At 42.2% G+C, this 23,847-nt stretch overlaps 1 protein-coding gene across 5 annotated transcripts; it reads right to left on the reverse strand.

Moving 5' to 3' along the window:
• Positions 1-3,085: 3,085 nt before the first annotated feature.
• Positions 3,086-16,919, reverse strand: LOC121905968 (ataxin-1-like). Of its 5 annotated transcripts, none has more exons than XM_042424581.1 (4): positions 16,773-16,919; positions 14,741-14,880; positions 7,861-9,913; positions 3,086-5,661 (listed from the first exon to the last, which is right to left on the reverse strand). In XM_042424581.1, exons 3-4 carry the CDS (start codon positions 9,664-9,666, stop codon positions 4,966-4,968), a joined length of 2,502 nt encoding a protein of 833 aa, XP_042280515.1. In that variant the 5' UTR covers positions 9,667-9,913; positions 14,741-14,880; positions 16,773-16,919; the 3' UTR covers positions 3,086-4,965. The 5 variants fall into 5 exon arrangements, with proteins under 5 accessions (XP_042280515.1, XP_042280516.1, XP_042280514.1 ...); XM_042424582.1 differs by lacking the exon at positions 16,773-16,919 and adding an exon at positions 16,543-16,763; XM_042424580.1 differs by lacking the exon at positions 16,773-16,919 and adding an exon at positions 16,471-16,763.
• Between the last annotated feature and the right edge of the window lie 6,928 nt (positions 16,920-23,847).

Consider the following 23,847-nt stretch of genomic DNA (forward strand, 5'->3'; position numbering starts at 1 on the left):
TTCAAAGGAACACAGGACATTACAAAACAGAGAGAGGAGGACACAGATATACAGTGTTGTTATTGACTATATAAACCATGTGAAGATGTAATTTTGTGTTTTGTTGCAAAAGGTACAAAATTGAATTGAATTGAGAGTTGGTGAGCAAGACAGAGAGATAATGATGTTAGATTAAATGTTATTTTGTATGGGTAATTTTGATAAGTTATATCTGTACAGTATATTCGAAGTCTATAGATACTGTGGCTCAAATTTAGGCCAATTCAAAATATAATATCTAGTTTGCAAATATGTAAAACAATCAGCAGTCATACTGCTGAAAAACACAAAAACATGGAAGCTCATTGTGGCATGAAGATTGTGTTCGAAACCCTGCACGTCGACTGCTGCAGTGTAAGAAATTGAATTAATCTTTGATATTTCCATAATTGCATGAATCCAAACACCATTTTGTCAGCGATGAGTTATTAAAAAACTTAATTTGCATTATTCTACATTAGCAGTACAGCTAGAAAAACAGATCAATTTGAAACACAAAGCAAGTGATCAATCTAGCTGTTTTTCCCCGGCCTCTTTGTATGTTTTTAACATAATCTGAGGCACGATGAGCAGCCAGAAACACATTCAGGCCAAGACCTTTTATAAGGAGGCACTTCATGTGAAACAATACCGTGACTGAAGCAGTTTCAACAACATGCAAAAATCATGCAGCTCATAGGAAATGTCATCCTGATGCCAACAGGAGACCAGATGGTTACAATTTATTTGTGCAGTAAATGTTGAGTTCAACAATCGCAAGATCAACCTGAACAGTTTATATTAGATTATTACCTGAACTGACAAAAACAATAGCAGATAATTTTTTTAAAAAAGAGACACAACATATTTCTTTAGACTCTTTATTCCTTTGAATATATTTGATCAAATTTAAAATCAAACATCTGAAGTAAAGATTTAACAGTTTCTGACTAGCAAACCTCAACACCATCAAAATAGGGGAACATTATTGATACTTACTATATACTGTACGTAGGACATACGGTATCCTAGCTGAGATTTATCCAACAAACAGACCCAAATTACAAAATCACTTTTTAAAAGTCTTTTACTCCGATAATTTCCTGGGTTTTTGAGCTGGTGCAAAAGAAAATATCTTAAGTGAATCAATATCCTGCATTTCTGTCAAATAAATGATGGTGTATTTTTGAAACTAAACTTCCAAGGTCTGTACATGGGGATCAGTGTTTATCCTCTCCACTGGCAACATAATGGAAGACTTTGGCTATTTACAAATCGCTGAGATGTTGCACTGTTAGTGTACAAGTTATCTCAGGCATGCTGTACATTACTTCTGTGTATTAGTTAGACTAACACCCCACCCCACCCCACCCCACATGTCAAAGTGCAATTCGGCGCTTATACACCATTTTCAACATTATTTAGAAATGGCTCTGAAATGTACATATTTTAAGGGGCCTACTGTTGGTTAAGCATATTTGTGAGTAAAAGGGGAATATTGTCATTGAACCTTTCCTACAGGCTGATTCTAAGGTCTAACTTAAAGCCCCTATCAACCTGTAGTCCACCCACTCAGATGTTTTCACTTTGTTGGTCTGATTAGACCTCCTCTCAGCACTGTGAGGACATGCACTGTGCTTGATTGACACCTTTAAAATTGAAGTTAACCGAGTTTAGTGACTTCATGTAATTCACGACATAGCTCCTACCAACTTCAACCTGAGCAAAGGTCTAATTAGCCAGAATAATTATGTGTGCAGGGGCTTTTAATGGAATAGTTTGACACTTTGGGAAATAGATTTATTCAGTTTCTTTCCAAGAGTTAGATGAGAAGATTATACCACTCTCATGTACTCATCGAGGTATCATTCTTCTCATCTGACTCTCGGCAAGAAAGCGAACGAGCACATTTCCCATAGTGTTGAATTTTTCCTTTGAGCATCGATCCCAGATCTCATAGATTTATCTGTGTCATGATGTCATTTTAAGGTCAGTATTTGAAAATTGATAATTTCTTATGGAGGAAATACCAACACATTCCAGGCTCACAGAGAGAAAATGGCTACAAAGACAAACTGATGAAATAGTAGCTCTACGTTTATAACAGTGAAGAATATAAGACCACATAGTTTTGGAGGAGAACAGTCACTGGGCAGTGTTTAGCCTGAGCAGTCAAACACAAACAGAAGAGAACAGTCTGGTTACTGGGTTTACAATAAACACCTTTAAGGATTTATAAAAGCTTCATGGCTATTATGATAAACTGCAGTTCATATTAACACATCCTGTATTCTACAGTGTGCAAGTCAAATTAAACTCTGAGCAGGCCAAATTATGTAGATGTTCCCAAAGAACTAACACATTCATGAACATTAGATCAATACCTGAACTGATAAAAACCATGGCAGGGCCACTTGATATTGGTGAGTTAATGGAATGATTGAAGAAGGAGGCGCTGTGGCACATACAGTACATAGGCTACATAAGGGTTAGAATATCTATACACACACTGTACACTTTCTAGGATACAATTTCCTGTACATGATCAACACTAGCTAACTAGTTAACTCTACAACTCTCTCTTTCTTTCTCTGAATAGTAGCTCTATCAATCATCAAAAATAAAGTTGAGATAGTTTTCCCCATGTGTGTTTACATTCCCTGCTCCGGTATAATGTTTTCTGTCAATGACACACATGTAGGACATGGTGTGATGAAAAACAGTCAGTTGATTATTCTCATAATATCTAATAGCTGAGGAACAGGGACACCACCACAACACTCCCGCTGGATGCTTCATCAAAGTGCTGCTGCTCAGAACTCACACACACACACACACACACACACACACACACACACATACACGTGATTTTGAACGCACACATACTGTCTCAGGCCTACACACACATACAGATACACACTGTTCCTGAGTATGAACTGTAGAATATTTATTTTGGCTCTAGTCTAAGAAAGAAATGACACTTTATCTAACACAAAGAATGACTAAGCTGTTTTAATCAAATAGCAGTAATCTGATATGACAAGTATGGACTTAGGAAAGACATACCTTCATTGAAGAAAAGAGGTTTTAATGGTAAAAACCCAAAAAAAACATGTGCTGCTGTGTAGTAGTTGCATATTTCTAAGGCCATTGTCTCTGTAAATAAAGTGGTCAATAAGTTGGGAAGGTGCCATTTTTCTGTCAATAAGTAAATATTACCCCATGTTTTGTTTTTTATCTCATGGCATGTTTGCATTTAAAGTTGCTCTAATCAGTATTTTTATTTTTAACAATGGGTCAGATGACTACGTTCTATACAAAAAGGGTATATGGTGACAAACTCAGAAAATTATCACCCTATTCAGCAGTTCCCCTCAACTCAATGGTGCATTTTAGGATCTTTCAGCTCATTGTTTTGGTTTCACTCTCCACAACTTTACTGTTTTGTTTTGTTTTACTCAGCAGCAAACAGACAAAGTTAGTAACTAGCTGGTGAACATAGTGGAGCATTTAGATATGCTGGAGCCAGATATTTCCCTTGAGAGGTGAAGGAGATCAAAACAGAGTAAAAAGGAGTAAACTGGACTGCCAGAAACACGACTCCAAATGAATGCTGATGTTGATCCATGTCTGCTTGATGTGTAATAAGGCAATAGTTTGCCAACACATACAAATACTGAATGACAAATTTGTATTTGCAGTTTGTTGCGCAGTCCCCCAAGTGGCCAGAAAAATTAAGTGATGCAGTTATCCAAGTTAGCCAGCTATGGTTTATAATGCAGTATAAGTCCATACATACATTAGCTAAAATCTCATTCAGAGGCATTAGATAGAAATACCTTGATTTTCCCTTTTTGTACAAATTTAAGTGCCGCACATAGCAGCTGGGACTGAAGACAGACATAACCCGGTGATACATGCTGTCTTTGAAAGGAATTATATGAGATTTTCCAAATAAACTATCAACTTAAAGTTGACCAATCAAAAGAATGAATCCATGTGCAACTCCTGTCACCCACAAAAAGCCTTGGTATCAAATTCTCAGCAGATACTTGTCATTGGTGTAGCAAACAGCACATGAATAACTTCATCAGTCAGTATTGAGGACAAATTCAGTGGTTTACATTCAGGCCTTTTCAGTCTTGATATTTGCAGGCTGTATTGACAGCTGAGCTCACAGCTTCCAGCCACACACATACCTGACTCCTGTGCTCCGTATGCCAGCCACACAGAAAACACTCAGACCAACACACAAACACAGAGGCACATACAAATGCAGACAAGTGGCACAAGGCCACCTGCCGTAGCGCACACATATATAATGGTATGAAATGAAACACAGAGTAGTAAAAAAAAATCCAAAACCTCATCAGATACACAAGGCAACAAAGATCACAGCCATGATGATCAGTGGCAAATGAGAATTGTTGTGGGAATAACCAAAATGGTTTCTCTTTAACTCCAACTTGTGCTATCACTTGTAATGTCACTGCAAACTAAATAAAACAGTCAAACAAGCAGGATACGAGTCAAAATGTGATGACCCACTCTCTGCACGCTGACATCGGGTCTGTGCTTGTTCGTGTGATAAGAGGAATGGTTGATTGGTCTGAATCTAGAAGGTTTAAGCAACATGACAAAAAAGATCCAGCTTATGATAGGTGACACGCGAGTCAAATGTCTCTCGGGTGTCGGACTGCCACTCATACTCAACATTCACGCTGCATTCATTTTTGCTTTCAGCATTGATTGCACTGATCTCGTGTGTGATACCACTTATGAAGGTGCTCTTCTGTACTTCATTGTAGATATCAGCTTTATGTGAAAGAAAGAAAACATGTAAATACTGTGTAAACTCTGTCTATATTACAGTAGTCTGGATAGAGAGAAAAGAGAGGGGATAAACACAACGCAAACCACAGGTAATTAAAATTCCTTAAAGTTCTCTCAACAGTCTATTCTTTTGTTCAAGCACCTTTCACTCCCAGTACTAGAGTGGCCCTCTATGCTGATTTTAACCTCCTGAGGGATGAATGAGGGTTTGGGCAGAGTCAGAGGAGGCTCCTCCTCAGCTTTGTCAGTCTGATCCCGCTCTGGAGCTGACCAGCGTCTCTTGCGGACTGTGGGTCTGTCTGTATCACCACATTGTATTTTAGAGAGAGCAGGCATGTCTGTTTTCACTGATTCCCGTCTTACTTCTCCAGTTCCCAAGACTGCCAGCACAGATCCTGCTCCATAGATCCCCTCTCCTGATCCTGGAATTAGTCCCAGTCCAGGTGGTAGCTCCAGTCCTGATCCTGGTCCAGATATCTGCTCCCTCTCCGGCCTGTCTGCACTGGAAGCCTTCATAAGGAGGCCACTGTTACTGCCTGCAGCGTTTGGCCTTGCACCGTTCCTTACGGTGGGATCCATGTTGTGACAGGAGTCAGAGAGGTGACCGGTCTTCAGCTTGGTCCCCAAAGCCTGGCTGTCTGTTACCGTGCCATTCCTTAGACCCCGGAGGGTCAGCGACACACACACATCACCCACACACAGCTTAGCGCAGGACAGCTCGAACAGCTGGGTTGTCCGGTCTGGGCAGCAGGACGACCAGCCCTGCCCAAATACAAAGAAGGGGTACTCCACCAGCACCTCCACACACACCTGAACAAGAGCAAATACGAAACAGACACAGTTAGCTTTCTGCTAAAAACAAACTGAACATTTTGCAGAGGATCTATAACAGAAACACACAATTATGTGTAGAATTTGTGTGGGATTTATAACATCATGCATATTACTCTGTTTTTGTTTGGATTTTTGTTGTTAGAACACTGAGATTTAGGCATTCCTCAAAGAAGACATTTGATATGTCAGTAGGAAACACACAGGTGTAAATAATAAAATTCATGATGGCTGAATTCCACTTACCTGGTATTGTGCATGCTGGCTCACTAACTACGTTTACATGCACACTGATATTCCACTATTATTCTGGATATGACAATATTCCGAATTTGATACGGGTCATGTAAACTGCATATCTTGTTTGGATATATCGAAATAGGCCTTATTCCAAATGTAGCATTTTTCGATTAAGATGTGGGATATAATGATATTATTTGGGTTTTAGGAGCATTCTTTGGACATGTATACAGCGCTTTCAGAATATGTGTCTCAGGGGTTTTTAACCATAGTTTGCAACATGTGGCCTCTTGCCTGTTTACAGTCAGCTCTGTGCGTTGCAAACAAACCAACTAGCTAACAGTTTGCAAGGCTGGGATAGAGATGCATGATGGGCTGGTTGTGTAACGCACCCCTACGCAGGCAAAATGACATGTGCTGGAGCAGGAAGGCAGACAGAGGAGAGGGATGAGAGGAGAGTGAAGAGCTGTTCAGGGCGGGCTGGAAAAACAGAGCAGGCCTTCTCCACGATGGAGACAGAGGGGATTGGTTATTATCCTGACATGCAACCATGGACTGATGGTGGCAACTCAGTATGATACACCAAAAACACTCAGAAGTGTAGTAAACATCATGGGACAACCTAGGAACTGGATGTGCCTGTAACTATAAATTTATACTATCAGTCATATCAATATCACTTATAAATAAAAAGCGGCAGCTCACTAATGTTTTTCACCTCGCTGGTTTACTTCACAACCTGCAGAAATCTTGTGATTCCCGTTTCCACTGGAGCACAGGGAAGCCCCGAAAACCCTCTGCATGTAAACGGGAATATTAGTGGAATATTCATCCATTCAGTCATTATTAGCCATGTAAACAGCTTAGTAGGAATATTGTCTTTTTCGGAATAAGGGACCCAAAACCGGAATATTGTGTGCATGTAAACAAAGTCATTGTCACACTGTCATGGCTTACTGGAACACTTGAATTGAACAGAGCTATTGTTAATGTTATAAGTAACACCTGTGGTTCTCCTACCATGACAAGTCAAAATGTCTGCAGTGAAAAAGACCTATACCAGAGAAATTTGGTGCAGTCTATAGTACAGCCTGACCAGTTTATCAGCACAGCTGATTAAATTTAGCTTATCATATATGAGATCATATCATATATCTGTCCAACATATATGTTGGTCAATGAATAACATTAAATGCAAAATATATATTTGATGTAATTTTGAAAAACTCATTATATAGTTTGTCCATCAAAGCAGGAATGTCACATACGTACATATCATGGTCACAATCGCAAAAATAACAAAATAGCCAAATTTAAGGGATCCCAATCAAATATGTTTGTTTCTGTTATGTGCCCCATGTAAAAAATAATTCTATGAGATTTCTTATTTAACTTTCTCTCATTGATATGGGTGTCAGTCTCAAACATCCAGTCAGGCTACAGTCTATAGCCCATTTTACACATAGAATCTGTAAAATTTCTGGCTTCATCTATCTGTGAGGGTAATGGCTTTTGGCCTTTCAAATACAGGTCTACATAAAATTAATGATACTTTGGTAACTGTAACAAAAGAGGAAGTGGTGGCACTGACTGTATGTTGGAAAACATGAAGGACTGTAATAAATTGAGGAAGAAGGATATTCTAAGTCCCTCATTTTTGCATCAGTGATTGATTTTAATGAATTACTGTGAAAGTGAGGGATGCTCAAATCTGCATATTATGTCTAATGTCCCTTACCCATAAATTTCATCATCTTTTATATGCAATATATACCTGTGCAGCCTATTTATTTGTACATTCCTGTCTTTCACAGTACCTTTTTTCATTCTACCACTGGGGGGCACCAAACACCTAAGATTTTAAAGTCTAGACATAGTGGTTTTAAAAATTAAACTCATAATACATCACATAGGAATGATGAATCAGGAATACCTTACCTGGGCTTTGAGCTCTCCCACAGAAAACTGTATGACCACAGCATTGGGAGTTTGTCCACTATCAATCCGCTCAACGGTACTGGAGTCAATCTTCAGCTCACTGCTAATCTCAGCACTCTGGATGAAGTCCTCCGTCTTGAGGTCCTCCACACGCTTCAGCTCCCCATCAGCCAGCTGGATGATGGAGCCTCGCATAAAGAATGGAGGAAGTGCCACAGGGGAAGAGGAAGAGGAAATGGAGGGAGAGGCTTGGATGGAAACTGGGGCAGGAGCGGGGACCGGAGCTGGAGCTGGGGAGGGAGCTTCCACCACTGCAGGAGCCGGGTTTGAGGGCAAGACCGGCAGCGCTGGAGCCTGCGCGACAGCAGGGGGTGGTTGATTTCCATCTGGCCCGAGTGCCTCACACTTGGAAAGGGCTGTGGCTAGATAGGCATGTGGCATGGCGGTGGATATTTGAGGGGTGGTGGTAGCAGTCAGGGCGCTGACAGTACGGCTAACCTCCATTTCTGTGCCGTTATTGGCACCACTGACTGGGATCAGGAGGGACTGGCCACTCGGGATGACCAGATGCTGAGGCAGTGCTGCATGGTAGCTAACAGCATGCTGGTTTGCGCTGGTGATATAGCCAATAATGGGTGGTTGTGTGGAGGAATAGAGACTGGCTGGCAGCTCCTCATGGGGTAGAGTGGTCTGGATGACTGAATGAGGGGCAACAGACTTCACTATCTCTGGCGAGGAGAGGGAGGTGAAAGAGGAAGATCTGGACACTGGTTTCCCCAGACAGATGCCTCCCTTCTCAGTCTGAACTAAGGAGATCTTATTTGAGCCAAGTTCATGTTCAGCTCCATGGTTGGGCTGGGCCACCAGCACCAAGGAGGTCTGGAGTCCTGAGGGGTTCTGGCCATAGTCTGCAGGCAAGAGGATATGTCTGGCCTCATAGCTCTGGACCTGCTGATGGTTTGCTGGCTGACTGGGAGCTTTTGTCTGTTTGACCACTTCCAGTTCCCCATTCAGCACACCCTTTGCATGCCCGTCTGGTTTCTTTCCAGCTGAACCATCTGCATACTGAACCACCAGCTGGGAGGGAGCAAGGGTAAGCGTCTGAGGGAGGACGGCTGTGTGAGGGTGGAGCTGGAGGTGGGCTGCAGGTGAAGTGACGGCGTTTCCGCTGACAGTCAGAGGTGTTCTGCTGTCCAGATGGATGTACTGGCTGGTGACTTGTGGAGAGCTTGGTAGCGACACAGGAGCCAGTTCTGTGGGAGAGAGGCCTATTTGAAACTGCTGCTCCCCCTTGGTGTTGGGGGAGATGAGGGCAGTGGTGTAGCCATCCAGGTGGGAACGCTGTCCCACTATAGAAGAGCTGTTAGGTGCAGAACTAGCATTGGTAGTGATTATATGGGAGGAGATGTAGCCAGCATAGGGCCCAGAGCTGATGAACTGAACGTTGGGTCCCAGCTGAGCAAACTGGATAGTCCCGGCATGCTGGGGAAGGGCTGTGGGGTAAACTGCAGGTAGAGAGGCCAGGGGCACCGCAGACAAAGGGGTGGCCGAGGAAGGGATAGAAGTGGAAGGAGAAGAGGAGGTTGCAGAGGAGATGGGACAACTTGGGCTCTCTGTGTCCCGGGATTTGCAGCGTTCACTGGCTACACTTGCCAGCCATGCTAGGTTCTCTGTGTGGGGACTATCAGTAGCCACGGCAGCTGGAGGTGTTGCTGTGGCCACTACCACTGGCCTCTGCTCCAGAGCCAGAATCTCACGCTTCTTAGGTGGCAGACATCCATTACTCCGTTCCTGGTTGGATTTCATTATGTCAGCGTGCTTCTAATATTCCCTGTTAGTACTTTTACGTTCTCCTGAGTCTGTCCTTCTCAGTGGTTATGTGCAGGGGCCAGTCTCTCTTTATGCCGTGTGGCTCTGCTCGTCTTCACTGGTAGACAACTCCAGGTCTCAGACAAGAGAAGATGGAGTCACTCCAGCTCACAAAATGAGCTCCATAGACTTCATGAGGAATCATCTCTGACCGATCTACCTCTTCCACAATGTCGGCAGGAATCTAATGGCAGAGAGAAGTTCAAATCAGATACTCAGTAATGTAAATTAAACTAAAAAGCCCAAATTATATGCTGTGCAAATTTCAAATCCCTCTGGGAAACCTAGGATTTCAGATTTTTGGCAACATAAATAATTTTGACTTGACTTGACTTGACTTAAAATTAAATTCAGTCTCATTAGTCTAGTTGTACTGCAGAACAAGCTCAGTATGTGTGTTTATGAACCATATTCACAAAGTGCTCCTGCAGGGCCGCTAATGCAAAAAAGGTAAACACCAAAATATTTCACTCTTAAAAATGTCCCTGCTTTCATGTTTGTAAAGGAGTTGTTCTCTATTTCGCCACTGGGTGGTACCTAGTATAACTACTGCATCTGATATGTGTTTGTTGCAGGCCATTCTGTGTGCATATTTCTCCAAGAACAACCTCTAAATATTCTTCTCAATGATCTACATGGACTAATCTGTCAAAACTCAACCAGCTTTTCCATGAGTAATGATGTATGACACACAGGAAAGTGCAGTACAACATTGTGTGTCATCATTTACATAACATGGGAAAGACTCTTTCATGTTTTCTACACCAGGCAGGAGTTTCCTGAACTGCAGTGTTTGTTTGTCTGTGCGCGAGCTTGTGAGCAGGTTAAGCGTATGTGCGTTGCTGTTGGCTGTTATCTTGCCCCAGGCTCTGGGGTAAGAAAGCAGAGCAGAGTGAAAAGGATAACAGCATAGAGCAACAGCCTCAGAGGAGCTTACGTTTTTGTCTTTGTTTAAACACTCCCGGGCCTTGTGTTGAGTCAGTGGGGCTACTGTAAATATAACATCCACCTCCAGACAGGAACTCTGGGTCAGTGGGCACCATCAGAAAAATGAAGTGAAAACAATACGGGCTGAAATTTCATTACGGAACATGCTGCAAGAAGCGTAAATGGGCCTTTGTTGCTTCACTGAAGTGTTTCAAAATATTTTAACAATGGTTTTCCGCTGCACCCCTTTTGAGTGGCGAGTCGAAGTTCAAGGGAATACAAAGTGCACAATGAATGAGTAGGACCTCTAAGAGTTTTGTTTTAGTGAGAGGCAGACTGGTTAAATTAATACTGAAACAAGTTATTCACAGCTAGTTTACTGAAATTATAATGGAAATGTGGGTTAGTGAAAGGTACCTAACTATGTCAACAAACACACCATCAGTGTTTCACTGCAGGGCTAGACCAACATACAGTCACATACACTGTATGTTTGCATGCTCAGATAGCTCTAAAACATGCACATGCACACAAAAACACACACCATCGTATCACGTGCCAAATATGAATCCTCTAATTCAACAACATTAACATGCAGCATTTTTGCTTCCAATGAGCTCATTTGTTCAGTTTCTTTTTCAGACTGACTGTTCTTTCCTGCAGGCTTATCTGTAGGTCAATGCACAGGACTCTTGAGTTGTTCATTAGCCAGAGGCACCACAGAGATGTAGAGTATGACACACACACTCACATCCATCACTTCATTTTTCTCCCCCTACATTCCATTCAGAGGAGCCGGGCTATTTGACAGTGCTAAATTGTATTTTCATATTACATAGGAGGTTCACTACAGCAAGCAGCCACAGACGTGTTACATAAAACAGGGAGAGCGGAAAAAAAAAAATCAGAAGCCTTGGTCGGTTTCTATTTAGATGCATCTCCCTCTAATGCTGGCTTTGACAAGGTCACTGCATTCAAAAGCAGTGAAAAATCTCTGTGCAATTTATCTAACCACAGAGCCTGGTAGACCCACCAGACGTAACAAAGGAGGAGAGCGGCAGAGCTGGAGAGAAACAGAAAGAGGAGAGTGAGGGGGAGGAGAGGGAGAAAGGCAATGTAAGATGCCAGATAGATGGAAGAAAGGGAGTTAGGGGGGAGAATGAGAGAAGAAAGATGATTAGGAATGAAAAAGAGGGAGAGAGAATGGGGAATGGGGAGAAGACGGAGTGCTGCTTCTCCTGACCCACATTGAGCAGCGCCTGCAGCATCAGAGCGCCATAGCCCCCACCTCACCGAGAGATCCCCGCTCAGCAACACAGCCGCCGCTACAGCCTGAGCTACGCTGTGCAGCATCGCCACGGCATCGCTCAGTGGCAACAACCCCGCCTCAGCAACATCGTGTCAACACTGTCATGACATCACATCAGAAGCACAACTACAGCCTGTGATGCAGACTTCCAGCGGCATTCGAACACAAAGCCAGCGTGCTCGCATTTCCAAATGCCACGAAAACACATCAGTGTTGTCAACAGACTGCAGATAAAAAGGGATGCTCTTAAAAAAAAAGGTGTCTTTCCTCACATGACCTGAACGCAGCACTCTCTACACATGGTCCCACACACACAGCTCAGCAGCCAAAAGCCTCTCTAGAATTTCCAGCATCAGCCTATTATTAGAACAGTGACACTAGCAAACATACGCCCTATGTGATACTTTAGAGAACAAAGGCGAGCTTTCAAGACGTGACTGTGTGACACTGAGCCAGACAGCATGGGAGCCCTGACTCAGTCCCCTGGCCCAGGACTGTCACCTCTGAGGCATGTATGGAGGGATGACAATAGAGAGGGGGACAGGCCGCTCTCTGTTCCACTCATCACACTGATGCTTTTCAGCTCAGACAAGAGTGATAGAGCCAGCCTTGCATGTGAACCTCTTTCATACTCCCACACAAAAAGCTGCACAAACCACAGAAATAGGTTTAGGTGTGCGTCTGCCGTCACTGCGCGCACAGGAGCGCAGATGAGGTGATGTTTTCATTCAGCCTCCTCTCTGTTGTCTCCAGGTGAGAGGCCCCCCCAGCAGTTACATCTCTTCTCGCGGCAGTCGCCAGCTCCTCCAGTCCCCCACCTCTGCTTCCTCCGCCTGAGCCCTCGAGTCCTCTCTCATGCTCCCAATAACATTTCTCTGCAGCAGGATGAGGCAGTGAAGCAATAGCAAGACAACAAATTTTTTTAGTGACATGGTAGCTACAGTGTCCTGGCTGCTTTCTGTGCAGAAGGTTCATACAAAAAAGCAATGCAATGACCCTGGGGTGATATACACGTTGTCAATACTGCTATTCATCATTATTTCACCTGCTAGATCCGTCATAGATACACAGCACATACCCTGTACAGCAAATGGCTATATATAGAAAACAAAAACATCATTATCAATCTGAGCACTGGCATGAAACAGAGGGGGCGGTACCGTGGAATACAATATGTTTGTGCGCGTATGCATGATTTGCTGCATATAAATAGGACCTCACCTCAACCCCCTTGCAAACATAGCTGCTTTTTTCTAATATCCAAAAGAGCCATTTTACTGCCCCTTGCCTGTACAACACTGGCGTCTGTCCCTTTAAGAGGCGGACCGACCGTGTGGTAGACTAAAGCAGACAGTAAGAACAGGCAGTGGGTTCAGGCTGTTTGTCTTCACAATGACTCCAGAGTTCTGCATCACTGCTCGACACACACCAATCACACAGTATACAAGCAGAGATGTGTACACAGGCGTCCCCTCTCAGCCAGCACCTCTACAACCAAACAGGGTCAACGTTGTTGAATACTACAGCTGTGACTCCGGACAGATGCTGTGGCTGTAGCCTCTGGGGGCTTTAGAATGACAGTGAGAGCGCATGAGTGTAGTAGCAGCAGGGCAGAAAATACTACTATGCCACAAATCAAGAAGAAAAGAGACAACCTCCCCCTCCTCCCCTCTTCTGGTTAGAGTACTAAGAATAGCTCACCAGTCTCTCCACAGCCACTGCTTGCAGAGCATGTCCAAGGATTCTTCCTGCCTCTCAATGTGTGTGTGTGTGTGTCTGTGTGTATGTGTGTTGGAGACGTGTTTCCTAGGACTCCTCTTCCTGAATCTTTTCTTTGTGCCGCTCTCCTCTCCTGGAGCCTGTGCTGTAGCTGCTCCAGCTCTGCCTTTCCTCTCCGTACTCCGGTTTGTGGGCTACGTTGCCCCTGCAACGGGCTGACGGTAAAGGAAGTTCCCCACTGCTGAAACTCACACCAAGTCCTGCGTGCAAGACTGCTCCAACGTGTGTTATGCAAGGCCACCAGACCGCCAGCTCCCTCTCTGCCTGGCTGCTTCTATCTCTCTCTCTCTCTCTCTCACTCTCTCTCTGTGTTTCTGCCTCTCTCCCTTTACCTCCCTCCCTCCTCTTTCTCTCTCTCTCTCTCTCTCTCAGTACTCCACTGACACAGCTCCTCCCCCAGCCAGCCTCATCAGCCGCATCAGGTATTCATTCAAAAAACACACTCTACTTGGCTCAGCGCCCAGACTACGCTCACACAGAGAGGGAAGGAGGGGGAGGGAGCAACAGACGAGGGTGAGGGAGGGAGAGAGAGAGAGAGAGAGAGAGAGAGAGAGAGAGAGAGCTGGAGATTCAGAGAGGGTTTGCTCAGACAGACATACTGCATGAATGCGAATAACTGTGGGTATCCACATTGGCATATCATGCAGAGGCACAGACAGTGACACATATGCATGTCCACAAACCGACAGAGGATTAAATTGTTCGGTGTGTTTTAATGCACTGCCTCGTTCTTGTTCATTTTCATATGCATTTTCCCTGTAGAGACAAATCTCCTCCTAATCTGCCCTGTGAGCTGCCCTACAATTACTGAGTCTCAGCCTCTATTCAGCTGGAGAGTGACTCAGAATAACCTGCCACCCCAATCCCCTAGGTCTCCCCCATCTCTTCCCCAGAGATATTACCCTCTGTGCAGTGTGCAGGCAGGCAGCACTGATAAACACCCCCCCCCCCCCCCCCCCCCCCCACCCTGCCACTTGGCACCGGCGCCCTTCTCACCCGAAGGCCTCCTCCTTATCCTGTTCGGCACACAGCAGAGAGAGCCGGGCCGCAGACAGACACTCCAGCACCAGGCCAGCCAGCTATCTGCTCCTCTGCAGGCGGGACAAGCAGGGTGTCCCCTCTGCCTCGACAGCAGACTGGGGAAAACACAGAGAACACAACAAATCACTCAATACTGCTGCTACAACAAGCCTAGTGAATAGTATTACACCCACAAAGGCTCTTGGGTGGGTGGGGGGCTTCCTATACTAGAACTAGGCTGCTAGAACAAGAACTGTTATGTGCATAGCCAGAGGTAATTTTGTGCAGTAGTGACTAAATTGCATATTGAAAAGCTGCGATCCATGAGTTATTCTTTGGATTATAACCACCTCATTAAAGTATTATTTAGTGTTTATTTTGTGATATCCATCAACCCATCTGTCCCTCTACTAGGCCCGACCAATGAGACTGTCAGTACACTTGTTTTGTTAGACTACACACATAAATGCAGGTTATGTTTAGAACATACAGTACCGGTGTACTTGTAGGCATATATTTCGTGATTTGGTGCCACTGTTTACTGTAAACTGCAGCAAGCCAGGAGACAAATACATGTAATGTAGTGCACATATGATCTAATAGTGCACACACACATACATGCCGAACCACTGAAATGATAACATGTGCTTTCCCAGCTGTTGAACCTGAGAAAATAACATGTGCTGTGTGTCTTATTTGCCGCGGGGCTACAAGAATCATCGTCCTACTGTGACTCATATTTCTTCAATGTAGCTGCCAAGCCAATGTAAACCTCAGGAACTACACAATCCCCATGGCAAGGGAATGGAAAGAAACATGACAGAACCCCATCTTTAAAGCATAAGGCCATCTACGAAAGATTGTGGTTTCCCTGTCTTGAATTGGCTCGCTGTAAATTGAAGGTCAGAATTAATGTCAGCCAAGTAAGCTGAAATAAGCTTTCCTGTGAGAATTCGCAAATCCAGCTCGAGTTGCATGGAGCAAAACGTTCACTGTACTGTGTAGATCAAGAGTGAGACTGCATGAGGACAGAGCTGTCAAATCTGTCTTACTGTTTGTAGCCCGATCAAAGACTTTTCCCACAATCCTGTGCAGGGAATGTTTTCAACACAGATCAGGAATATTTCATCTTTGTTGACAGCTACTATTGAATACTATGCTGATTATGCTGATTGTGGTTCAACCTAATATATGGGTTTTTCTGGCCTAGTTGCACGTGTTCTTTTATTTTGAAGACACACACAACCATAGGCTATGCTACAAGTGTTCCTTAGCATGGTGCACACATGATAAGAGCTATCATCTTATAAAATATGAACTTGATGAAGCTGATCTTTGCAGTAGTAGTAGAAGTAAAAGTGAATGCAGATAAAAGTAGTAAAGTAATAACACAAACTGCACTGGCAACAGTAGCACTCTGTATCTCAACAAATCAACACCACATTGCATTGTGCTTACATTCCTCCATTTTTAAACACACAGATGTCTCTGCAGTCTGCACACTGCTTCTCAGTGTGATCTCTCTTACTCACACATACAGTAGCCTTCAGCAGAAAACACCATGGAAAAACTCAAGTGGGTTCCAGTTGCTGCTGGTTATCTGTGACCTTTTCTGCACAGAAAGTTAAAGTTCTGGAGGAACTTTTTTTTAACAGTGACCTCACATGACTTCAACTTACAACTCTATATTATATAAATCATATTACCTTGAAATGGTTTGGGTGTCCAGAAAACAATTATCCAAGCATAATTACCCACATTCTGTTCTGCATCCTCACCATGCACTTATTGCTGCTAAGTGATCCCAATCTAATGCAGCAGACATGTCCAGACATGTAACACTGATCTACATTCACTCAAGACAGAGCATGCACAGTATGACGCAAACAGTAACGTGGGAAATAGCAAAGTGTTTCCCGTGGTGTGCTTTGATCAACTCATTCATAAGTTTCCCAGAAACGCCATCAAAAGGTTTAGTAAAACTACTGTACAGATTGGGTTGCCTCACTTCCACAAGGAAACACAGCACCAAGCACAGCAGGGCAGGGTGCAGGGACAACGACGTTACTTCCGTCCCTGAGAAGGTGGTGGGTGCAGGGGTGGAGGTGGTGCTATTGCAATGTTAACGAACAGCGGCCGGACAGCTGTGGATGAGCAGTGTGGCAGCAGGCTCGCAGCAAATGTGGGAGCAATGTACTGACGGCTGGAGTTTTTTTCCAACAACTTTATTTGACCATAAGATACAAATTCTTGTAGGAACAATTACAATAGGTTCCTAGAGAAAATGAAACTCCAACAGCAGGGGCTACAATAACATAAACAAAAATAGTACATAAAAAAAATGATTAAATAATATACATTTACATTCCAGGAGCTAAGTGATTGATAAAAAAAAAAGTACTTATTGAGAGCCTATCAGACTTTATATACAGTCTATGAATCAGACAGATGAAAAATGGGGCATAAAAAAATCTTGGTCAAAATACAAGAAACTAAAACCTAGCTTGACATAGTTTTTGTATTGGGTTGTGTGGTATTTACCCATAATGGTGAAAATATTAACCATATCAGATATTTCTTTACAGAGGTTATCTGTAGCCTATATACTAGAATTTGGATTAATTCAAATGGTGGGATATTTTTAAATTTTGAGACTGAGCCAGTTGTGCAGACTCAGCTAAAATTGTGGTGTGGCTGAACATGAGAAGAAAAGATATTCACTAGTTTCAGGCTCTTGGGGACAAATGATTAAATTGGTGCGTTTTATATTTGTTGCAGTAAGAGGAGTACTATGCCATGTCAGTGCAGTGCAGGCGTCGCGTCATTGGTGGAAGAAGTACTCTGACCCTTTAAGTGGCAATAACACAATGTAAACATTCAAAATTCTACCTGAGTAAAAGTACAAAACTAAATATACTGCACAGGTAAGTATTCATTAGGCTACACAAAGTATGCAGGGCCTTTAATAATCTGTAATAATGCATTTTATAAGGTAACCATGTTTAGTAAGTAAAATCAAAATAACAAATAATATAGCTGTTTAATATTTGTAGTAGAGAGGAAAAATGCCTGAAATGCTGTGGAGTAGAGGTATAAAAATTGAAAATACTACAGTAAAATACAAGTACCTCAAAATTTAGTCTAGTAATGTAAGTACAATGTTCACAGTTACTTTTCAAATCAAGTTGCAACAAAGCTTTAAGAAACCTTAAAAGTCAGTGTTTGAGTAAAGTTCAGTGTAGGAGAGCAGCCAATGGGAAATACAGTGCATTAGTAATAAAGAGGATGGAAAGTGGAGTGTGGGTGGTGGGATTATGAGGGCATCTGGTATCAGAGCGGGAGGTAAATAACCCTGGCTAGGTCTTGTCTGAGAGCAGACCTGTCTCTGCTGTGGCGCGCTCCAGTTTGGAAGGAACAACATGCACACTCCACGCTATGTGGGGAGAATGTGAAAGCTCTTGCTGCCATGGCAACAAGGCAGCTCCACAGTCTCCAGTCCCCATTAAGAAAGATGGGTGGCAACGTGGCTATAGCTCAATGGTGGTGTAGCATGACACGCTGAAAGAGCCTATTGAAAGCCAGTGAATTCAGCAGTTAATGAAAAGAGTGAGGGGTAGCGGATCCACCAGGCAGGTGATACTGACCTCACCTATCTGTTTGGGTGCATGTCAGAGGTGTGTGTGAGTATTACATCTGCTCTGTTTCACTGTTTTGATCAGCAGGGATTGTATATTTGGGGATTACAATCTGTGAGAGGTTTGTCATTGAATTTAATTACAATTGAGCAATTGGGGAGCGCTACCAGTAAGTGACCTTGAACAGCTTAGTCCTTGGATTAAATGTTTAAAGATGAAATACATGATAAACTAGGGGTTGAAGCACTGAAAACAAGCAAATGAAGCCCTGGTTCTTAAAAAAAAAAGCAGCAACAGAGAGCTGTACTATTTATTTTAAGGTTATTTTAAGGTCAAGGTCCCTCATTCATACATTTTAGGAAATGATTACATGCAAAAGCCTATGAAAAAATGGGTTGTGGTGTACAACTCTATGATGATTGTCATTTTACATCCAAAAGCCCAAGTTAGGAAATGTTTTGTTCATTCGTGGTCTGATGTATTTAACTACAAAACATTTAAGAGTGCAATGTGATTCATGGCTCAGGCAGTGGCTGCTTAATGTGAAGGAGGAGATCAACAACCCTTTAATCAACCTGTTATGAAGATAGTAGCTATTACTATTCCTCATTTCTACATCTAACAAATAAATTTCTATTAAATGAAACATTTTTTCTGTCCTCTGAATGCTACAGTTTGTATTTGTGTTACTAAGGATAATAGATTCCTTTGGCATGATAGACAGCAAACAGATTACTCATAAGTCATGTTTCTCAGTCAAAAGATTGTGGTTTTACTATATGACACCATTAAACCCAAATCCTTAACTCTGTAACATGTAGATACTGTGCATGTGGTGAAATCCAATTTCAGCAGAACAAAACAGATTTCATCCTCTGAGTCCAAGCGCCAAGACTGTTTTCATTCAGCTGAAAATAGAAAGTCACTGCTTACGCACATCTCCAGAACATAGTTTAGGCAACTAAAGGATTGGGTGGGAGTGATTTGTGGAGGAGGACTACAGCCACTGAGAGAAGAGTTTGTTCAGATATATGAACCAAATGAATCAGGATGACACCCAATAGTGTAAAAAAAAAAAAAAAAAAAGAGCTCAATGTGCAGCCAGGAAGCAAAGTTACAGTTGGTTGTTAATCATTAGTTTCCAAAGATGTTCACCAGAGATTTGTTGGGTGGTTTAATGGCCGAGACAGGAAAGACAAATGAGCCAAGAAAACTTTCTTAATAATATTATCTGTTCCATTTAATAACATATATGTCATTACAGTGCCTGGGGTGCATGTTCTCAACATGTATTTGTGCTGTTTCTTCTGTTTTAAATGTCTGCTCTGAGCATTCAAGCCAGGAACCCGACCATCACTTAAATAACCTCAGTGACCTCAGTGAAAGCCTGACCACCCCCACCCCAAACCCACCCCTGTAGTTTCAGTGCCAGACTCACACAGCAGAGGGCAGTGTATGGGCTTCTGTAAGATTAGGTTCAGAGTTGGATTAGTCTTTGTAACGGAAAGATATGTTGACATCTACTTTGTGTTTATTATGAAAGCAAGCTAACACTTGTCTGCAGCTGATCCAAAGTCTATGCTTTATTTACAACATCAAGTACATCATATTTGCTGTTTCAAATAATAAAATTATAATGATATAGATTATATGCAGAGATAAAAGAAGAGTGAATCAATACTTAGGTTTGTTCAGCTTGGATTCCATAATTATAGTATTTAAATAAACATATCAAAATACATATTTCATAGCATACCTTATCTCCTCCAACCATGATTGTTAACTCTAAAATATTTAGAAATTTCAAAGTAGATATTATATCACCAGATATTACATTTAAAGCTGTTAGATAAGTAAAGCTGTCTCAATATATATGTATTTTAATATACACATCACAGTACTCAACAACACCTATTTACAGTATGTGAAAATGAATCTTTTACATCATTATTTCAGGCAAATAATTAGGTCAGATACCTCTCTCCTTCCTGAGCTGTCTCTTTGTATGTCTCGCTATCTTTTGAAAAGGTTTTGGGTACGCTGTGTTGTGGTGATTATTTTGTAAATGGTGCAGCTGTTGCCATGCATTCAGCATCTCTTTAGTCAAAATCAGTGGTGAAGTGGAACCATGGCACAGTCAGTCTTAACATGAGGGAGACCGCAGTCACGAAGTCAAAGCTGGACAAGCAGCTTGCAAGATGATACTAGTGGGCATGCATAGTTTTTTCCCCCAATTTCTGTCCTTCAGTTTCTCATTATGCATATTTGCAGCAAGTGTACATCAGACCTTGCACTCCCCTTAAAACAACATTATCCAAGAAAGAGAGAAAAGGCTGAATTTCCCTGCAGTAACAGCTAAAAAAAAAAAAAAAACCTTCATGGTTGTCTTGACAACTCAAGCTTCTCACTACCTCTAGCAGAAATCTACAGTATTCAAAAACACAAACACCCAGAAACCTAATGTTGCTCCCCCTCAACACACATACACACTCACTCAGGCCTTTTATGCCTCTATATCACTCATCCTGAGTTTGTACTCGCTCTGTATTCATATCTATTTTTATAACAGGAAAATGAACTCCAACACAGGCAGCATACTATTCTGGAAAATGAGTTTATTCATATCATACTCACTCTTATTTATTCACTATCCTAGAAATGAGTTCATTCATAATTTATTGGTATTATAAATGGAAGTACATTCAAATGCTGGAATTAGGACCACATCCATTTAAACTATCTCAGTGTGTGTGTGTGTGTGTGTGTGTGTGTGTGTGTGTGTGGCATTGATAGGTCCAAAAGGTCCTCAAAAGAATAATAAAATCTTAAAACATGTGTGCAAATGTGTTACCCTCATCCTCCGTGGCATTTCTAGTGTCTCTCTCCCCCCTTCAACAGGTCTCCTCTTCATCAACAGCCCTCTCCACTCTGGCAGAACCCAGCCAGCCTGTAATTACTGACTCCACTTGAGAGGAATACCAACAGGCACAGACACACTGAGAGGAAGAGCAGCAGCTACACCGAGCAGCATTTTAGTCCACAGCACCTTTTTCTTATGACTTCAGAACACCTGGAGCCAGCCAGCTGCCATTTTAGAGGCTCTAATGAATGAATAATTTCACAGAGAATATCGTTGAGTCCAGACTGTTTACCTTATCCCTCTGCCCTGTACGTGGTTCTGTTCAGACACGGACACATGGCTGTCAGAGCAAGCTGTGAGCTTTCCATGCTGCCTGTAGATGACTCCCTTGTTAAAAGAGCCAGAAAGGGTGGCAGGAACTCAGGCTGGACACTTCACCAACTCAAAACCGTATGGCATGCCATGTGGCAGCAAGGAGCTAGATATTTCAAGCGTGGTATCAAACAACAGACATAGAAAATGGGGAAATAAAAAGACTGATGTATTGTTGCATAGAATAACAGTGCAATTAGTCAACTTCTCTCAATCCTTTATGTCTGAGTTCACCTTCTTAAGGCTGATTTATACTTCTGCAGAAGTATAAATACGGCTTAAGTCGGCAGTAATATATAATTGAACAAAATAAGCTTTTAGATTGACAATTGTTAGTTTTATTGGTGGCTACAGCCATGAATTTTCTCCAACACTGCTAGCATTAGGGCCACATTATGACACTTACTTATAAACACAAGGTTTATTCCCACTACAATTTACATAAATTATTGGTGTCAATGAAAACTGATTACAATTTGTTAATTCACTGCTAGATTTATTGCAACATGACGTAGTTTCACACAAAGGTCTGTCATAAATTAAAGTAATGAGTGTCCCCTTGAGCTTTTCTAAAATCTTCCTCCCGCATACTGAGCCAGAGCATGTCGATATAAAAATAGACTACAAACAGGCCTCAACTCCAAATGGAGCTACACTCTTCAGTATACAGTACATTAATGGTGGTGGTGGGTAGTGTCAGCCCACACTTTTATGGTCCTCATTAAAGCCCTTCATGACTATGAGTTATATTATTCCATTGCCCACAGTAATGGCATGGTGCATGGCAGCAGCAAGTGGGGGGGGGTGGGGGGTGGGGGTGGGGGGTTCGCTCTGTAATCTGGGAGTCCCATCTGTGGCTGTCAGCTGAAGCTGCCACTTAGTGAGTCTAACACAATCACCATGTCAACACTTGCCAACAATAGGCGCCTCCACAGCCCCCTCCAATATACTATGTGACATGCCAGAAAAGAAAACTCACAGAATAAGGGAAATGTCGTGAAACAAGTTGATTCAGGCTCTCCTTTAGTTTAGTGCAGATTGAGTCATAGGCAGACAGGCTGATTGACTTTTTGTGATGATAAATGAGGATCACACAGATAGATCTCTGTTTGATATATTGTGTGCAGGTTACAGTGCAGTGGGTTATTCTCTCCATTGCATCAACACAGCCTGAAAGTGATGCCTGTGTGACCAATGAATGGACACTAGGTGGAGCTAAAGTCATATAACTAAGAAGATTGTGGTCACCTTGTGTATCAGTATACCATTTTTATAAATTCAGCTGTTCACAACAGAGCATTGAATAACTTTTAAATGACATACTGCATTGCTTTGTTTGTTATATGATATATTAAACTGGAGAAACACCCACCCATTAGCTTTTCATGAAGAATGGAGCATGTGTTAAAGGATGGGTTCACAATTTGTCAAGCCTTTCTTTAAATAACAATCAGGTGGTCAGATAAACACTGAAATGGGTGTTTATTGCCATAATAAATCCTCCTGTTCATACTGACCATGAGAGGATTCCTTCATAATGCACTTACAGTTTACATGATGGGGGCCAAAATTCACAAACCTCCTTCTGTGAAAAAATGCATTTAAAAGTTTATCTGAAGCTAATATGAAGACTTCCAAATGAGTCAAATCAAGTAGATATCTTTCAACATTACAGTCTTTTTAGCACCAAAGTCCCTCTTTTTGTTACTATACTTCCATCGCAGCTCAACAGGGAAACACTGTGGCAGATATCTACTTGATTTGACTAACTCAAGACTGCTGAAGCCTCATATAAGCTTCACATAAACTTTTAAATACACAAAATGACTGTGTGGACACTCTGCGGATTTTGGTCCCCATAACTTACACTGAAAACACATTTGAAGAGGATTAAATGGAACAGAATTAATGATTACAGCAAGGGAAAACTTCTTTGAGTGTTCATCTGGGCACCTGATGGTTTTTTCAAGACAGAATTGAAAACTTGTGAACCTATCCTTTAAGATTTCATATTGTCCATTGGCAATAAACAGCTAAAATAGGCTATTTTCATCAAAGGCATCATGACACGTCACAGTGGGAAAGTTCTAGCATAGATTCCACAAGAACTCCAGTAGAGACTTTACCAAAAGATATTTCCTTATTTAGTGTTTTGATGATGGTGATGGACAATGTTGTCCAAAAAGTTGGTCCAAAATCTACAATATGACTATGGT

This window comes from Thunnus maccoyii, chromosome 10 (assembly GCF_910596095.1).
Source record: "Thunnus maccoyii chromosome 10, fThuMac1.1, whole genome shotgun sequence".
Classification (NCBI taxonomy): domain Eukaryota; kingdom Metazoa; phylum Chordata; class Actinopteri; order Scombriformes; family Scombridae; genus Thunnus; species Thunnus maccoyii.